We start from the raw sequence: 16,596 nt of genomic DNA, 5'->3' as shown, positions 1-16,596 counted from the left end.
GCCATTCCCCAGTGTGGATCATCTGGTGGCAGATCAGGCTGTTGCTCTGGCTGAAGCTCTTCCTACACTCCAAGCACTTGTAGGGCTTCTCCTCATCCTGAAGCTGCTCATGGACCAGCAGCTCAGAGCCCTGGCTGGATCTCCGGCCGCCTTCCCGGCACAGGGTGGGTCTTTCCTCCTCAGAGCACCCTGGGATGGGTTTGGAGCCCCTCCTCCTCTGGGATCTCTGAAGCTTTTCCTCCCTGCTTGACTCCTGCGCTGTGGAGCTGCTCAAAACGGCCTCTTCCACGAGGTTCTGCTGCAGAGTTTTGTCCTCCCTGGTCTCCATCCTCAGCTCCTTGTCTGGGGGAGGAAGGACAAGGAGAGGATGGGATTTGCCTCCGTGCCAGAGGGAAGGGGAAGGAGATCCCCCCAGTGCGTCCCCGGCAGGACGGCGTCGGCAGCGGGGTTGTCCTGCAGCCGGGGGCCATGCTGGGCTGGGAGATGGAGCAGGAGAGAGGGGGAAAGGGGCACTGACTTCCTCCTCACCTGCCTGGGTGTCCTGGGGCATTTTCCTCTTCCTCGCAGCTGTCTTCTTTATCCAGCCAAGGTCTTGGAATGAGAAATCCTGGTTTGGGAGAAAACATGGAATAAGGACATGGAGTTTTATGATCCCTCTTACCAAGTCCATCTTTAGAAGTCACCCAGGCATCTAAGGTGTCTTGGTTTGAAAGGAAAGGTGTTTGCTAAGGAAGGCAGAAATCTCCACTGAAATGGATAAAAATGTAAACATCCCATCCCCCTCCAAATTATTATAATCTTGAAATCAAATTGCTCTCAGGTTACGATATGGGAATAGGAACAATAGTTCTTTACTAAAAAAATTGAAAATGAAAACGTAGTCGTACAAAAAAAAAAAAAAAAAAACCAACAAAAAACCAGCCCACCCACAGTGTCAGAATACAACCTGACACCCTGTTGGTCAGGGTGCTGGTAGCAGTCCGATTAAATGGTGGCTGCAGTCCTTCTGGAGTGACAGATGTGGTTCTGATGAAGCAATGATCCCATAGAAGATTGTAGCTTACCTCTGAACTTCCGGTGCTGTAGATGGGTCTGGTCTCTCCTCTGGGAATCCAGTAAAGAAAGACTGCCTGTGGTGTTCTGATTCTCAGATTATATCCAGTCAGGAATGCTTGGCTCCTCCCCCTGGGTGGAGCATCTCACAATGGGATGATGTCATTTTATCAGTCCTGCAGTGAGACTCAATGGCCCATTAAGAGAAGATATCGTCCTGGAGGGAGGATGGGTGGTGGAAGAAATAAAGAACACTGCCCCACCTGGTTTTAACAGCTGGCCCATTAACAGAAGATATCCCCCAGTTATGAGGGATGGGTGATGAAAGAGATAAAGAAAACTGCTCTACCAGGTTTTAACAGATGGTGATAGAATATATACTTTTGGTTACATCTTGCATTGCAACCTAGGACATGGAGTCCATAAAAATTTTACACCACAAAAATTCAGCTGTGAAAATGCCTCCCAAGAGTTCCCCATCTCTGTTCTCTCCCTTTTGGTGTTCAGGGTTTCCCCCCTGTTCCAGCTGCTGGGGGCACGCTTGTACTGGGGGTCCCCTGTCTAGTCGGTCCCTGCCCTGCCCAGGCTGCTGGGAGTGCCAGGAATCTGAAGATTTTCGTGTTTCCATCTCCCCACTTAGGAATGCTGGAAGTTTTGGGGTGTCCTAGGGTCCCTGCTCACCTTATTCTCCTCTGGGGGGTGCAGGTGGTCCATGGAGACACCCCTCCCTCTCTCCAGGCTGTTGAGGGTCCCATGAATTGCGGCACTCCTTCTCTCTGTGCTCCCCACTTTGGGGTCCTGGGGGACACAGGGCTCTGCTCCTTCAGGCTGCCTCTGCCAGCAGCTGCCACAGGGAACCCCAAATGTCCCCCCAAGGGGCATTTTCCACTCAAAGAACTCATTTTCCACTGAAGAACTTTGGAGTTCTTCATTGTCCAATAATCACCCCCAAAAACCCAACCCAGGATCCCCCCAGGATATCTGGGCTAAGCTCCCCCACCCTGGTCACCTTCGGGATGGGGGGTGATGATCCCACGGATGGGGGGCTGTGAGTTCAGGGAGTGCTGGACTGGGATAGACTGGGAGTGACTGAGATCATACTGGAATAACAAGCACCTGACTGGGATTACTAAGAGTGTCTGGGAATGGCTATGGGTATGCTGAGGGCAACTGCAATATACTGGGAGAGTTTGTAACCATACTGGGGATGACTGGGAACACACCGGGAATAAATAGGAACCACGCTGGGGATAACTGGGACCCCATGCTGGGGACAACTGGGACCCCATGCTGGGGAAAACTGGGAGCAACTGGGAGTGAGTGGGTCTACACTGGGGGCAACTGGGAATGACTGCAACTTTGCTGGGAGTAGCTGGGACCATCTGGGGAGTGACTAGGACTATACTGGGGGCAACTGGGTGCAACTGGGATCACACTGGGAGGAACGGGGAGCAACTGGAACCATGCTGGGCAAGACTGGGACCATACTGGCAGCAACTGGGACTGCACTCAGGGTGACTGGGAGTGGCTGGGAGCAACTGGGATAGACTGGGATAGACTGAAACCACAGTGCAGGTAAATGGGAGCAACTGGAACCACACTGGATAATCCTGGGAGCAGCTGTGCCCATGCTGGGGTAATACTGGGATCCTACTGGAACTAGCTGGGATTATACTGAGAGTGATTGGAAAGGTGCCGGCTATGACTGGAACCATGCTGGAGGTGACTGGGAGCAACTGGGCCCATTCTGGGAGTGAGAGGGAGTCACTCTGGCCATGACTGGAATCATACTGGGAGGATCTAGGGGTGACTGGGTGCAACAGCTCATTCTGGGAGGGACTGGGACTGTAGAGGGAGTGACTGGGATCATCCTGAAAGTCTTTTTCTGTGGATCTTATGTGTTTCTGGTCTCTTTTTATTCCCCTTCTTATCCAATGTGCCTGGATTATTTTTGGATATCTTAATGTTACCTAAAATCTTAAGGGTTAGCAGTTTTTAGGTTAAATGATCTAAGTTTGCAAAGTTAATGCTATGGTAAGTGTTTTATGTTCAATTGGATGCTGTATTAAACCCTTTCCCAAAATTCCTTGATTGTCTATATTTTAACAGTTAAATTTTGTGTCATTTTGACCTTTTAGCTCAGTTGTTAGACCATGGTGCCAGTATCACCAAGGCTGTGGGTTCAATCCTTGTGGGGCCATTCACTTAAGAGTTGGACTTGATGATCCTTGTGCGTCCCTTCCTACCAAGAATATTCTTTGCATCTGACCATGTTGAGAAGATCTGGTGGGTGTTTCTCCTGTGCACCAAACTCAAGCACAGGAACCTTTGGTTACCACCAGCATTGAAGTGTTCTGGGGTGTTACAGCCCTGCAGACTCACAGTGACCTCTTGTTTCCATGAGGCCCCACAGTGTCCCACTGGTTCCTTGGTTCCATGGGCCCAAGAGTGCCACAATGATCCCCTTGGTTCCACAACTTCCCATGGTGTCACTCTGGCCCCTTGGTTCCATAAGGATCTGGAGTGTCACACAGGTTTATGGCATTTGTCCTTGCTGCCCCTCACATCCCACTGCCCCACAAAGAGCCCCGAGCCACCCGTGAGGGACAGGCCCTGCTGTGCCAGGCCTGGGCTCAGGGCTTGGCCTTTCTGCTTCCTCCAACCCAGCCAGGGCTTGCTCAGCATTGCAGTTCCCTGCTCAGAGCCTTTGGCTCCCGGCAATCCTGGCCTCCAGGATCTGCTCTCGCCAGTCCCTGGGGAGCCTTTGGCAGTCCCTGCCCTCAGTGGGGCTGATTGAAGCTCCAAGGGGCTTGGAGTTTTGTTTCTGACACTTGTAGCAGCTTCTTCAGCCTGAAGGAGAGACAAAGGAGGATCAGGGAAAGGAGAAGGAAGCACGAGGTCAAGCACTCCCTGAATTCACAGCCTCCACCCATGGGATCATCACCCCCCATCCCACAGGTGACCAGGGAGGGGGAGCTTGGCCCAGATATCCTGGGGTGTCCCTGGATTGGATTTTTTGGAGGGGATGTTTGGAGAATGAAGAACTCCAAAGCTGAGTGGAAAATGCCCCTTGTGGGGACACTGTGGGGTCCCAGCATTCCTAAGTGGAGAGATGGAACCAGGGGAACTTTTTGGATTCCTGGCACTCCCATCAGCCTGGGACTGAGTAGACAGGCGACCCCCAGTACAAGTCTGACCCCCAGCAGCTGGGACAGGGAGGAACCCCTGAACACCAAAGGGGAGAGACCAGAGATGAGGAACTCCTGGGAGGCATTTTCAGGGCTGAATCTTGGTGTTTGGGAGGTTTTTATGGACCCCATGTCCTGGGTTGCAGTGCAAGATGTAACCAAAAGTATGTATTCTCTCACCATCTGTTAAAACCTGGTAGAGCAGTTTTCTTTATCTCTTTCATGAGCCATCCCTCATAACTGGGGGATGTCTTCTGTTAATGGGCCAGCTGTTAAAACCGGGTGGGGCAGTGTTCTTTATCTCTTCCACCACCCATCCTCCCTCCAGGGGAATATCTTCTGTTAATGGGCCATTGAGTCTCACTGCAGGACTGATAAAATGACATCATCCCATTGTGAGATGCTCCACCCAGGGGGAGGAGCCAAGCATTCCCGCATGGATATAATTTCAGAATCAGAACACCACAGGCAGTCTTTCTCCACAGGATTCCCAGAGGAGAGACTGGACCCATCTACAGCATCAGAACTTCAGAGTTAAGATACACCCTTCTATGGGATCATTGCTTCAACAGAACCACATGTGTCACTCCAGGAGGACTGCAGACACCATTTAATCAAATTACTTCCAAAACCCTGACCAACAGTGTGTAAGGTTGCATTCTGACTCTGTTGGTGAGTTGGTTTTTTGTTGTTGTTGTTTTTTTTTTTAGTACTGCTGCATTTTCATTTTCCTTCATTATTAAAGAACTTATATTCCTTTTCCCATATCGTAACCTGAGAGCACTTTGATTTCAAGATTATAATAATTCGGAGGGGATGGGATGTTTACATTTTTATCCATTTCAATGGAGGCTTCTGCTTTCCTTAGCAAACACCTCTCCTTTCAAACCAAGACACCCCAGATGCCCTGGTGATTTCTAGAGAGGGACTTGAACAGAAAGACCTTCAAACTCATTGTGCTCATTCCTTGTTTTCTCCCAAACCAGGATTTCCCAATCCCAAAGCTTGGCTGGATGGAGAAGGAGGCTGCGAGGAAGAGGAAGATACCCCAGGACACCCAGGCAGGTGAGGAGGAAGTCAGTGCCCCTTTCCCCCTCTCTCCTGCTCCATCTCCCAGCCCAGCATGGCCCCCGGCTGCAGGACAACCCCGCTGCCGACGCCGTCCTGCTGGGGACGCACTGGGGGGATCTCCTTCCCCTTCCCTCTGGCACGGAGGCAAATCCCATCCTCTCCTTGTCCTTCCTCCCCCAGACAAGGAGCTGAGGATGGAGACCAGGGAGGACAAATCCCCATGGCAGAACCTCATGGAAGAGGCCATTGTGAGCAGCTCCACAGTGCAGGAGTCCAACAGGGAGGAAAAGCCCCAGAGATCTTGCAGGAGGAGGGGCTCCAAACCCATCCCAGGGTGCTCTGAGGAGGAAAGACCCACCCTGTGCCAGGAAGGTGGGCAGAGATCCAGCCAGGGCTCTGAGCTGGTGGTCCATGAGCAGGTTCAGGATGGGGAGAAGCCCTACAAGTGCTTGGAGTGTGGGAAGAGCTTCAGTCACAGAAGAAACCTGGTCAGCCACCAGATGATCCACACTGGGGAATGGCCCTATGAGTGTGGGGAATGTGGGAAGGGCTTCAGCTACAACTCCAAACTCATCATTCACCAGCGCATCCACACTGGGGAGAGGCCCTACGAGTGTTCTGAGTGTGGGAAGAGGTTTCAGACCAACTCCAGTCTTCTCCTGCACCAGCGGATTCACAGAGAGGAGAGGCCCTTCCGATGCTCTGACTGTGGGAAGGGCTTCAAGCGAAATTGCACCCTCATCACCCACCGGCGCATCCACACTGGGGAGAGGCCCTACGAGTGTCCCCAGTGTGGGAGGAGTTTCTGCCACAGCTCTAGCTTGACCCGACACCAACGGAGGCACCAGTAAGGGAAGCTCTGCAAATGCCCCAAAGTGCAGGAAGAGCTTTCTCCACAGCTCCAGCTTCATCCCCCATTGAGGGCCCCACGTTGGGAAGAGACCTGGTGATCCATGTTCCCTGTGATCCATGCTGGGAAGATACCTGTACCTTTTCCTGCCTATGGCAGTGACATGATGTGAGATCAAAGAAGGTGTGGGTCTGGAGATGGCCATGTCATTATATTCAGTCCCATCTCAGGTTGTTTCCAGGTGCAGGAAAAGGACTCCCTCTCTCTCACCAGAGAAGAAGGTTTTCATTTCCTGTCAGGAGGAAATACGTGGCCAGGAAAAAGCTGACGGTGGTCTTTTAGTTTTCCCTGTAAGTAGTTTATGTTATCCCTTCTGTTATACAAAGTTGTTTCTGCTCCTCTTCATTCCTTATCTCGTTGTTGTTCTCAATAAATTGTTCTTATCCCAGCCTGGGATCTTTGCCTTTTCTGCTTTCCATGGGAGGTGGGAGGGAAGCGAGCAGCGATGCAGTTTTAGCTGAAGCAGGAAATTGGGGAATGCCATTCCTGAAGCCCAGCCCGTGGAAACCGAGCATCCCAGCTGGTGCCAGGCCTGGTTGCCATGGCAGCAGCCTTGGGAGCAGGTCCCTGGCTGGGGGCTGTGGGAACCTCTTCCCTCTGGTGCCCAGGGACAGGAGTGGAGGGAGGGGCTGGAGCTGAGGCGGGCAGGTTTAGGCTGGATGTGAGGAAAAGGTTTTTCCCGCGAGGCTGCTGGGGCACTGAACAGGCTCCCCAGGGAAGGCTCCCAGCTCCAGGGCTGGCTGAGCTCCAGCAGCGTTTGGCCAGCGCTGCCAGGCCCAGGCTGGGATTGTTGGGGTGTCCTGTGCAGGGCCAGCAGTTGGACTGGAGGATCCCCATGGGTCCCTCCCAACTCAGCCAATTCTGTGGCTCTGTGATCCCATGAGCCTGGGGATGGGACTGCAAATGGTTGCCATGGCAATGGGCTCTGGCTCCAGGCCTGAGCTGGTGTCCATGGCAACCACCCCTGGCATGGGGTCTCCATGGAGCTGCCAAGGGTCTGATCATAGCAACAGGGGCTGTGATGGTTGTCATGGAAACAGACCATAGCAACAGGTGGATGTGATTGCCATGGAAACAGACCATAGCGAAAGGTTGTGGTGATGGTTGTCTACCAAGGATCAGATTTGTTACAGACCCTCAGTGGGGCACCGTGGGGACATTTCAAGAGTCTCCAGGCTGTTCAAGAGCTGGAATGTCACAGGCAGAGACAGGGGCTCCACAGAGACCTCTCAGGGGTTTCTCGGGATGCTGAAGAGCCGTGTGGTCAGATGCAGTCCCAGCAATTCCATGGTGACATCCCAAGGGACCTTGGGCTGCAAAGGCACTGCTCTGTCACAGGCACTCCTGGGGGCTCCATGGTGACATCCCAGGAGTCCCCAGGCTGCCAAAGAGCCGGGATGTCACAGACACTCCCAGGGCTTCCTGTCATGGGCAGAGTGGGAGCTTCAGGCAAAAGCTTTATTTCTTTATTGGAGAAACTCCTGCTGGGTCATGAGGTGAAGAAATGACACCCAGCAGCCACCAGGGATCGTCCAATCCTTCCAGGATGCCTAGACTTTTAAATTCCTTCTAAGAGAGGAGATCCAATCCTAGCCCCAGACTTTGTCAAAGGTTTATGCGTAAATATTGGGCAGGTGGAATTGAACCCTAATGCAATTTGTCCCACATGATTAACAAGGGAATACCATCTGTCTTTTCAGATGCCCATGGCAAAACTGGTACTCTCCTTAAAAAATTTCCTGTATCCAAGTGTATCTCCCAGAAAAACCTGCCAGCTCTGGCTGGTCTTGGCCTCTGGTGGTCTTGACACATCTTCCCCTGAAACAGTGGGGCTCTGTTCCTTCCTTCCTGTGGAAAAGCACCAGACTTCTTGTCCAGGGTTTATTTTTAATTTGGCCTCCCAAATTCTGTATATCTAAGGCTTGTTCCCAGAAAAAAGCTGCTGGGATAGAGATGTTGGGTTGGCCGTCACCTCTGGTGATATTCTTACACTATGAGAAGATGGTTTTAATTTGGAAACACCTTGCAGAAAATTCAGAGATCTGCCAAGGTGGGGTTTTGAGGCCTCAGGCACATGACCACTCTATAGCAACAAAGGAGCTCTGTGCTCCATGGGGTGGAGACTGAGGACAGTGGAGGAGAGCCATGAGAGTGTTTAAAGAGCGGTTTTAGAGATGGTGAATCCTTTTGACATAGTGGGAAAGAGACAGAGAAAGAAAAATGGATGGCAAGTGCAGCTGGGGAGGCCCAGAGTGGACACCAGGAGGAAGGAATTTGTGTCCCAGGGCAGGGCTGTGGTGCAACACATCCCCCAGAAGGAGTCTGGAGCAGCCCAAGGCTTTGTGTGGCCAGGCAGAGGCAGGCAGGACACAGAGCTGTCAGCAAAGGAAGGGGCCAGCGAGGTGGGGCAGCTGGGGGATGACGACAGCCTGCAGGGACAGAGGCGCAGGGCATGGACACCACAGGGCAGCCTGGGCTGGAGAGGGCACAGGGATGGGCAGCAGCTGCAAGGCCCTGCCAGAGGCAACTTGTGCAGCCCTTTGGCCATGGCTGCTGGGCCTGAGGCGACGTTGGTGTTAGGTTAGGTGTCCTTTTTTTTTTTTTTTTTTTTTTTTTGTCCTTCTGGCCTGCTTATGGAATTTTTACCCATTAGCTGCGGAGACAACCTAACTGTGGGTATTTAGTGGGTGATTGATAAAGGAAAAAGAGTGGCCAGGCCCAGCGGGGGAAGGGGGCAGGAAAGGAGGGTGGGGACAGTTTTTGGCTGGCTTTCTTTGGCTTCGGGAAAAGACATTCGTTTGCTGGGTCACAGAGCTGCTGCGGTGGGGAGAAGGGAATTTTCGCCATCACCCAGACGGAGCTGCTGCTTCTTCTCCTTCCCTCTTTGTTGGTGGCCTCGCACCCCCTGTCCTGCCGGGACGTGTGGCAGTGCCAGGCACCGCCGCGGAGCTGCTGATCCACCTCAGCCACCAGCCCAGGATCTCAGCTCATCCCTGCTGTTCCAGCTGAGTGTTCCTCAGAGCCCTGCAGGAGCACCGGGACTGCCCACCCGAGGGGGTCTGTGAAACAAAGCCTCTCCTCCATCCCGTCCCAGCCAAGAAGGCTGTCCTGGGGCCCCTGGTTCTGGTTTCTTGCTAATGCTGTAGTTATTGTTGTTTGTTTGCCTGATTATACTAGTAAAGAACGGTTATTCCTATCCCCAGATCTCTGCCTGAAAGCCCCTTGATTTCAAATTTATAATAATTCGGAGGGAGGGGGGTCCACATTCTTTCATCCCAAGGGAAGCTCCTGCTCTCGCTAGCAGACACCTGTCTTCTAGAACCAAGACAAAGCCAGAAGGGGACAAGTGACCCTGGCAGCCCTGGGGCCTCATTGCCTCCTTGTCCCTGCTCAGCAGCCTGGCAGGGGCCGCCCCATGGTGCTGCCCTTGGCATTGCACATCCCCACATGCCAGTGCCCCGGGAAGAGCCCTGAGCAATGAGGGAGGGACAGCATCTGCCTTGCCAGGGGCTGGGGCTCAGCCCTTGGCCCTTGGCATTCCTGAAACACATCCAGCTTTGCTCAGCACCACAGACACCTTTCCCTTGCTTGTCCCCAGCTGCCATCAGGGCCTCCAGTCTTCTGCTCTACCTGGAACCTGGGGACGCTTTCTCACTCGTGTCTCTCATTTCAACTACAAGAAATTTCAGTGTTTCAATCTGACCTGGAGCTCTTGAGAAGTTTTTGGAGCACACTCTGAGGGACTGAGTGTGATGCAAAGAGCCCCAAAGGCCTGAGAGGGTGATGAAAATGCTGGTGCTGTGTCTGTGCTGCTGAGCTGGGCCGGGCTCCTGGCCCAGAGGCAGCTCCTGGCAAGGGCAGCGCTGCAGAGAGACAGCTCTGGCCAGGAGCAGCTCCTGAGCACAGCCCAGCAGGGCTGGGGCCCTGCCAGGGCAGCTCAGGGACACCAGCAGGCCCAGACAGAGCTCCCAGGGGCTCAGCACTGGCAGGGGCTGTGGGATGTCCCAGAGGGGGCTGTGTCACAGCAGCACCTCTGTGGCTGTGTCCTGGAGCCCCAGAGCAGCTGTGATGTCAGAAAGGGGCTGTGTGACAGCTCTGAGTGGGTTGTGTGAGGTCACAGCTGGGGCTGTGACATCACAGAGTTTGTTGTGTGAGGTCACTGAGCAGCTACGGCATCACAGAGTGGAATGTGTGACATCAGAAAGCAGGGTGTGACATCACAGTATGGCTGTATGACATCACAGCATGGTCTGGGTGATATCACTTAGTGGGTTGTGACATCACTGAGCAGACTGTGGCACCACATGGTTGTGATATGAAATCCTAGAGTGGGCAGTGACATCATAGAAGAGCCATGTGACATCTCAGGACAGGTTGTGTGACATCTCAGGACAGGTTGTATGACATCACAGTGCCAACTGTGAGATCATAGAGGGAAATATGACATCAAATATTGCTGTGTGATATCACAGAACGCTATGTGACATCACGAGGTGGTTTTGTGGCATATAGGAAGAGATGTGACATCACAGAAAGGTGGTGTGACATCCTGGGGCAGGTTGTGTGACACCACTGAGTGGGCTGTGACATCCCAGGTGGCTGTGTGACATCTCGAGGTCACTGGGGAGGTCACTCTGCTCCGACCTCCCTCACTGTTTTCCCCAGAGAAGGCCAATGCTGCCCTTGCAGCAGCCTGTCTGCACAGAAACACTTCCAGGGCTCTCTGCATTTCCCTTCCCTCACTCTTGCTTCACTCACTCACCTCCCAAAAACACACTTGGTGCTTTCAGCTGCAAGGAGTTCAAAGCTTGTCTGTCCTTCAGCAGCTGCTCTAATTCTGCCTTCAGCCAACTCTGGGGTTGTGTTTATTGTAGAACTCCTGTGTGTCTGAAACATTCCTTGTGTGGTTCTGCCTTGGGGAAGGGGGACCTCCTTGGTGGCACCTTGGGCTTGGCACACACTTGAGGAGGGTGTCTGTTTTCCATAGGGAAACTCAGCAGTTTTAGATTGCTGAAATACAAGAAGGAAAACCCCTCTTTGCCTGAGTACAGCCAGTTCTGTGAGCAAAGCAGGTCCCAGGTGAGGGAGGAGAGACAGGATGGGGCTGGGGAATGTGGAGCAAGGTTGTCCCCACTGGGTCAGACCTCAAGGCACAGCTTCTCTGACCTGGCCAGACCTCCTTAGGAGAGACCCTGGATCAATATCCATCATTGAATGCTGCAATCACCTCTGCTCTAAAGAGAACAGGAATAAAAGGCACCCTTTAAAATAGGAATACACATTTCTTAGAAGCTCTTTGAACAATTTCTCCATAACTATTGTAGGAAACTTTCCTAAGAACTGTACCAGACCAGTGGGAAATCAAGGCACAGCCATGGTTTCTCAGGACTTGCTTGATCCTAATGAGCCCCGTGGTGCATTTGGAGCTGAGCCCTTGAACCTCAGAGCCTGAGAGGAGATTGCACAAACCTTTCCAGGAGTCCAAGTCAGAGGAAATACCCAAAGTTTCTCAAGGCACTAATGGATCCCACTGTGGTCCATCCCAAACACAGGCTCCTCATGGACTCCTTGGAGGACAGAACTGGAGGCCAGGATACCACAAAAACCTCCCAGAGACTCAGTGTGGAAAGGAAAATCCAAAGTAGCTGAAAAACCCCTGAGTTTTTCAGCTACTCAAAGTATTGATGAGCCCCACTGAGTGTCAATGCAAAGCTCCCAAGGGACTCATTAAAGCAGATAATTGGGGCCCTGATTGCACAAACTTCTCAGAGACGCAGTGTGGGAAGGAAAAAGGAAAGTGCCTTAAGAACCTGAAGTACCTTGAAGCATTAATGAGCCCCACTGAGTGTTGTTACTGACAAAGCCTCTCAAGGGACTAATTACAGCAGATAATTGGAGGCCAGGATTGCACAAAGCTCTCAGAGACTCCAAAGCAAAAGCCAAAGTCCTTTGAAAAAGCTGCAGTCCCTGGGAGCATGAAGGAGCCCCCCAGGGCCATTCCTGAGCAAGGCTCCCCAGGGACTCCTTCCAGCAGATCCCTGAGGCCACTGGCATGTGGGCTAGGGGGGATGCTGAGGGCAGGCCAAGGGGGTGACAGTGGCCAGCCTTGCTGGGGCTGTGCCAGGAGGCCCCAGGGCCTCAGGACAAGGTGTCTCCTCACAGCCCTTGGTGGCACAGCATTGGCTGCTGTGGCCCAGGGCACCAAGACTTGGCTTCTCTTTGTCCCCAGCTGTCATCAGTGCCTCCAGTTCTCTGCTCTGCCTGGGGCCTGGGGACACTTTCTCAGCCACGTCCCTCAGTGGGACCCATTAAAAGTGAAAGAAACTTTGGAGTTGGATTCTGACTTGGAGTTCTTGAGAGCTTTCTTCCCCTCCCTCTCAGGGACTGATGTTCCTGGCCTGAGCACAAAGCCCCAAGAGGCTCATTAAAGTCCTGCTGCTGTGTCTGTGCTGCTGAGCTGGGCCAGGCTCCTGGCACAGAGGCAGCTCCTGGAAACCAAGAAGAGCTTCAAAAGCAAATTTCCCTTGCTGAGCAGCTCTTCTGCCAGCCCAGCAGGGCTGGGGCACTGCCTGCAGCCACCCTGGGCACAGCCCAGAGGCACAGAGAGCTTCAATCAGTCAGGGCTGGGAAGGTGCTGAGAAGTGCCTGGGGCAGAATCACTGCCAGCCCTTGACACAGGAAGCCTCTGGCTGCAGGACAATGCAGCTGCAGCTCCTGGAGGCATCTCCTCAAGCTGGAACATGCCAGTGCCTACAGACTCTGTGAGTACATTCTCTGCCTGTCCCTTGTGTAGAGCAGCCAGGGGTGCCCAGGGCTGTCCTGCAGAGCAGGGTCCTGCAGCCCAGGGCGCTGTGCTGGGGCAGGGACTCTGCTGCCTGCCAGGGACAGCTCTCAGCCGGCCCGGGGAGCTGCTCCCAGCGCTGGGGAGAAGCTGTGGGGGGAAGGAGCCACCCTGAGCAGGGCAGGTGCTGCTGCTGAGAGGGGCTGTGTGGGGCAGGGCTGCTCCCAGCTCCAGACCTGCCTGGACACAGCTCCAGAGGACACTGCCCAAAAGAAGGTGAGACTCAGATTGCTGTCAAGATCAGGAGCTTTCCTGAGACTGTTTTCAATTTCTTGCTTTAAGCAGGGTGGGAAAGTTGAGAAGATGACAAAAAGACTTTTGCTTTTTATATATGTTTGATATACTTTTAGATCTGTAAACTGTTATTATATAGATATAAAATTAGAATCCTTAATTAACTCTATTAAACTACTATTATATACTTATATAACTATTATCCTTAATTAACTCTAGTATGTTTCCTAACCTTTCTCTTAGATTTTAGAACAATAATCTCATCTTCTAAATACATTTCTGAAATACTAAATAGTCTTATCATCAGGGAGAGGAGCTACAAGAAGAACATATTGTTTTTTAACCAGAATATGAACAGTCATAACAGAAAGTGGGGCAAAGTAGCCCTTGGACCTGCTCCAGTGGGTTGACCCTGGGGTGTGTAACTGGGGTAACTGAATCTTCTATTGAATGTTTCTGTTAAATATCATAATTAGTCAACCTTAATAAATTGTTGAAATAAGGGGCCGGGTGTCCCACATCTCCACTGGGATACCTGGAAGTTTCCAATAAAAGTCTGTTTCTTACTTTACTGTTCTAACACTGTTGCAAGGAGTTTTTTTCTCTTTTTATTTTAGATAACAAGGGGATGAGAGAAGCAGAAGAGGAATTGTAATCCCAGAATCACAGAACATTCTGAGTTGAAAGGGACACACCAGGATCTGCAAAGTAATGTTTGAACATTTACAGAGATGCCAGAATTGTAAGTTTGGGTGCTCAGTCTCTCTGCTGGGAGCCTCCTAAACAGCCTAAATGCACTGCTCTGATATTGTCATTGGTATCTGGGGCTCTCAGGGAGCCTCTGCCATCTGCAGCAGCTGAGTCAGGCCCTGCCCTTGGGATTGCTGCCAGGCAGGTGTGTCCATGGGAATGGGGTGTCCCAGCTTCCCTGTGACCTGTGGAGCTGTGGGCAAAGCAGTCCATGGGAAAGGGGAAGGAGCTGAGCCCCCTCCCTGAGATCCCATCATGGGCACACCTGGGGATCTCCTTGCTGTGTCCTTCCAAGCTCTGAGCTGCCCTCCTGGCTGCAAATCTGTGCCAGAGCCTCTCAGAGTTCCCTGAATGTCCCACAGGGAAGGGCAGAGATGCCACAGCTGAGGAAATGCTGTTGGCTTTGCCAAGGGAGCCGTGAGTGTCCTTGACAGAGGGGGGTGCTGAGACCTTGCCCAGAGACCTTTAGAGAGGGTGAGACATTCAGGGATCCCTCTGCTCTGGGCAGGGTCTGGTTTATGCCAGGGTGACACAGGAGTGTGATTGTGCTCTGATTCCAGCCAAAGGTGCAAACCCAGGGCAGTTGGGAACAAGCCCATCCAGCCCCTCACCTTCCCTAAGCCACAGGGAATCCTTTGCCTCTCATGTGTCTCAGTGGGAAATTCTGAGTGCAGCAGAAATGCTGGGGATTTCTGACCTCAGAGAACCAAGAATGGTTTGTGGGCAGGGAAAGAATGTCTAAAATTTCTTCCTGCTCTCAATGTCTTTTAGAAGTGGCAGTAAAGATGGCAATAAGCCCTTCTGCATTAAGAGTGATTCCCCTCACAAATCATGAATATCAAGCCTTGTCCCTCTGCCGCATGGCCACAAACCCAGGGCAGCAGGGCAGGGATGGCTCCTGGAGAGCCCCCAGGCACAGGCCTGGCTGCTCCTGGCACACTCAGACAGCACAGCTGGAGCTCAGGCAGAGACCTGGGTGAAGTTTTCCCAGAGCAGGAACAAGGGTGGGTGAGTTCCAGTGGGACAATCTACAGGGAATGGCCCAGGTTTGGATCAAAGCAGCCTCTCCTGACTTGTCACTGCCCTTTGTCCATGAACAGGTTCCCATGTGCATCCACAGCAAATGTCCAACAGCAGCTCCATCAGCCACTTCCTCCTGCTGGCATTGGCAGACACGTGGCAGCTGCAGCTCCTGCACTTCTGCCTCTTCCTGGGCATCTCCCTGGCTGCCCTCCTGGGCAACGGCCTCATCATCAGCGCCGTAGCCTGCAGCCACCACCTGCACAGCCCCATGTTCTTCTTCCTGCTCAACCTGGCCCTCAGCAACCTGGGCTCCATCTGCACCACTGTGCCCAAAGCCATGCACAATTCCCTCTGGGACACCAGAGACATCTCCTACACAGGATGTGCAGTCCAACTATTTTTTTTTTATTTTTTGTCTCAGCAGAGTTTTCCCTGCTGACCATCATGTGCTACGACCGCTACGTGTCCATCTGCAAACCCCTGCACTATGAGACCCTCCTGGGCAGCAGAGCTTGTGCCCACATGGCAGCAGCTGCCTGGGCCAGTGGCTTTCTCAATGCTCTGCTGCACACAGCCAATACATTTTCCCTGCCCCTCTGCCAGGGCAATGCCCTTGGGCAGTTCTTCTGTGAAATCCCACAGATCCTCAAGCTCTCCTGCTCACACTCAAACCTCAGGGAACTTGGGCTTCTTTTTTTTTCTATCTGTTTAGCACTTGGCTGTTTTGTGTTCATTGTTTTCTCCTATGTGCAGATCTTCAGGGCTGTGCTGAGGATCCCCTCTGAGCAGGGACGGCACAAAGCCTTTTCCACCTGCCTCCCTCATCTGGTTGTGGTCTCCCTGTTTATCAGCACTGGCACATTTGCCTACCTGAAGCCCCCCTCCATCTCCTCCCCATCCCTGGATCTGGCCCTGTCAGTTCTGTACTCAATGGTGCCTCCAGCCCTGAACCCCCTCATCTACAGCCTGAGGAACCAGGAGCTCAAGGCTGCAGTGTGGAGAATGATGACTGGATGGTTTCAGAAACTGCTTGCCAATTTCTGCAAATCACTTGTAATAAAGTGATTTTTAATCACTTGCAAATGACTTTTAATAAAACTAATCTTGGATACTTCTTGTTGGTTTGATTGGTTTTTTCCCATTGTTTTGGTTTTCTCATAGTGTCTGCAAAGAAATGTCATCGTTTTGAGCCATTTCTCATTTTGTTTCTCTCCATCTTCCCTTTGGCCACAGACTGTGTCAGTGAGGACCTGTGCTCTTGGTGGCTTTAAAGGAACTAAAGGATCTCCCAGCAAAGTTTTCTGCAGAGATCCCCCTTCTGTTCCCTTCTCTGGAGCTGCAGCAGCAGTGTCTGTGTGCAGAGCTGGGGGCAGATCAGTGCTGGCACAGCAGCTGTGCCCAGGAGCAGCAGCACTTGGTGTTGCCAGTGCTGCTCCCGTGCCACTGCCCCGCTGCCCTCCTGGCCCTGGTGTTGCTGCAGGGCCTGAGTGCTCTCGGGGCCGGGCACAGCCCTGGGGGTGGCAGTG

General features: G+C 52.5%; 1 protein-coding gene across 1 annotated transcript in view; it reads left to right on the top strand.

Moving 5' to 3' along the window:
- Positions 1-16,596, top strand: part of LOC131586388 (zinc finger protein 208-like) — a gene marked incomplete at its 5' end in the record, with an annotated part of 150,206 nt that overhangs the window by 59,486 nt on the left and 74,124 nt on the right. The window contains one exon of the mRNA XM_058853220.1: positions 5,657-6,104. Coding sequence (XP_058709203.1) covers positions 5,657-6,104 — 448 coding nt within the window. The remainder of the gene's footprint in view (positions 1-5,656; positions 6,105-16,596) is intronic.

The sequence above is a fragment of the Poecile atricapillus genome, chromosome 19, assembly GCF_030490865.1.
Source record: "Poecile atricapillus isolate bPoeAtr1 chromosome 19, bPoeAtr1.hap1, whole genome shotgun sequence".
In the NCBI taxonomy this organism is placed as follows: domain Eukaryota; kingdom Metazoa; phylum Chordata; class Aves; order Passeriformes; family Paridae; genus Poecile; species Poecile atricapillus.
Note: the sequence above shows the minus strand (reverse complement) of the source record. Positions and strands in the feature narration are given on the sequence as shown.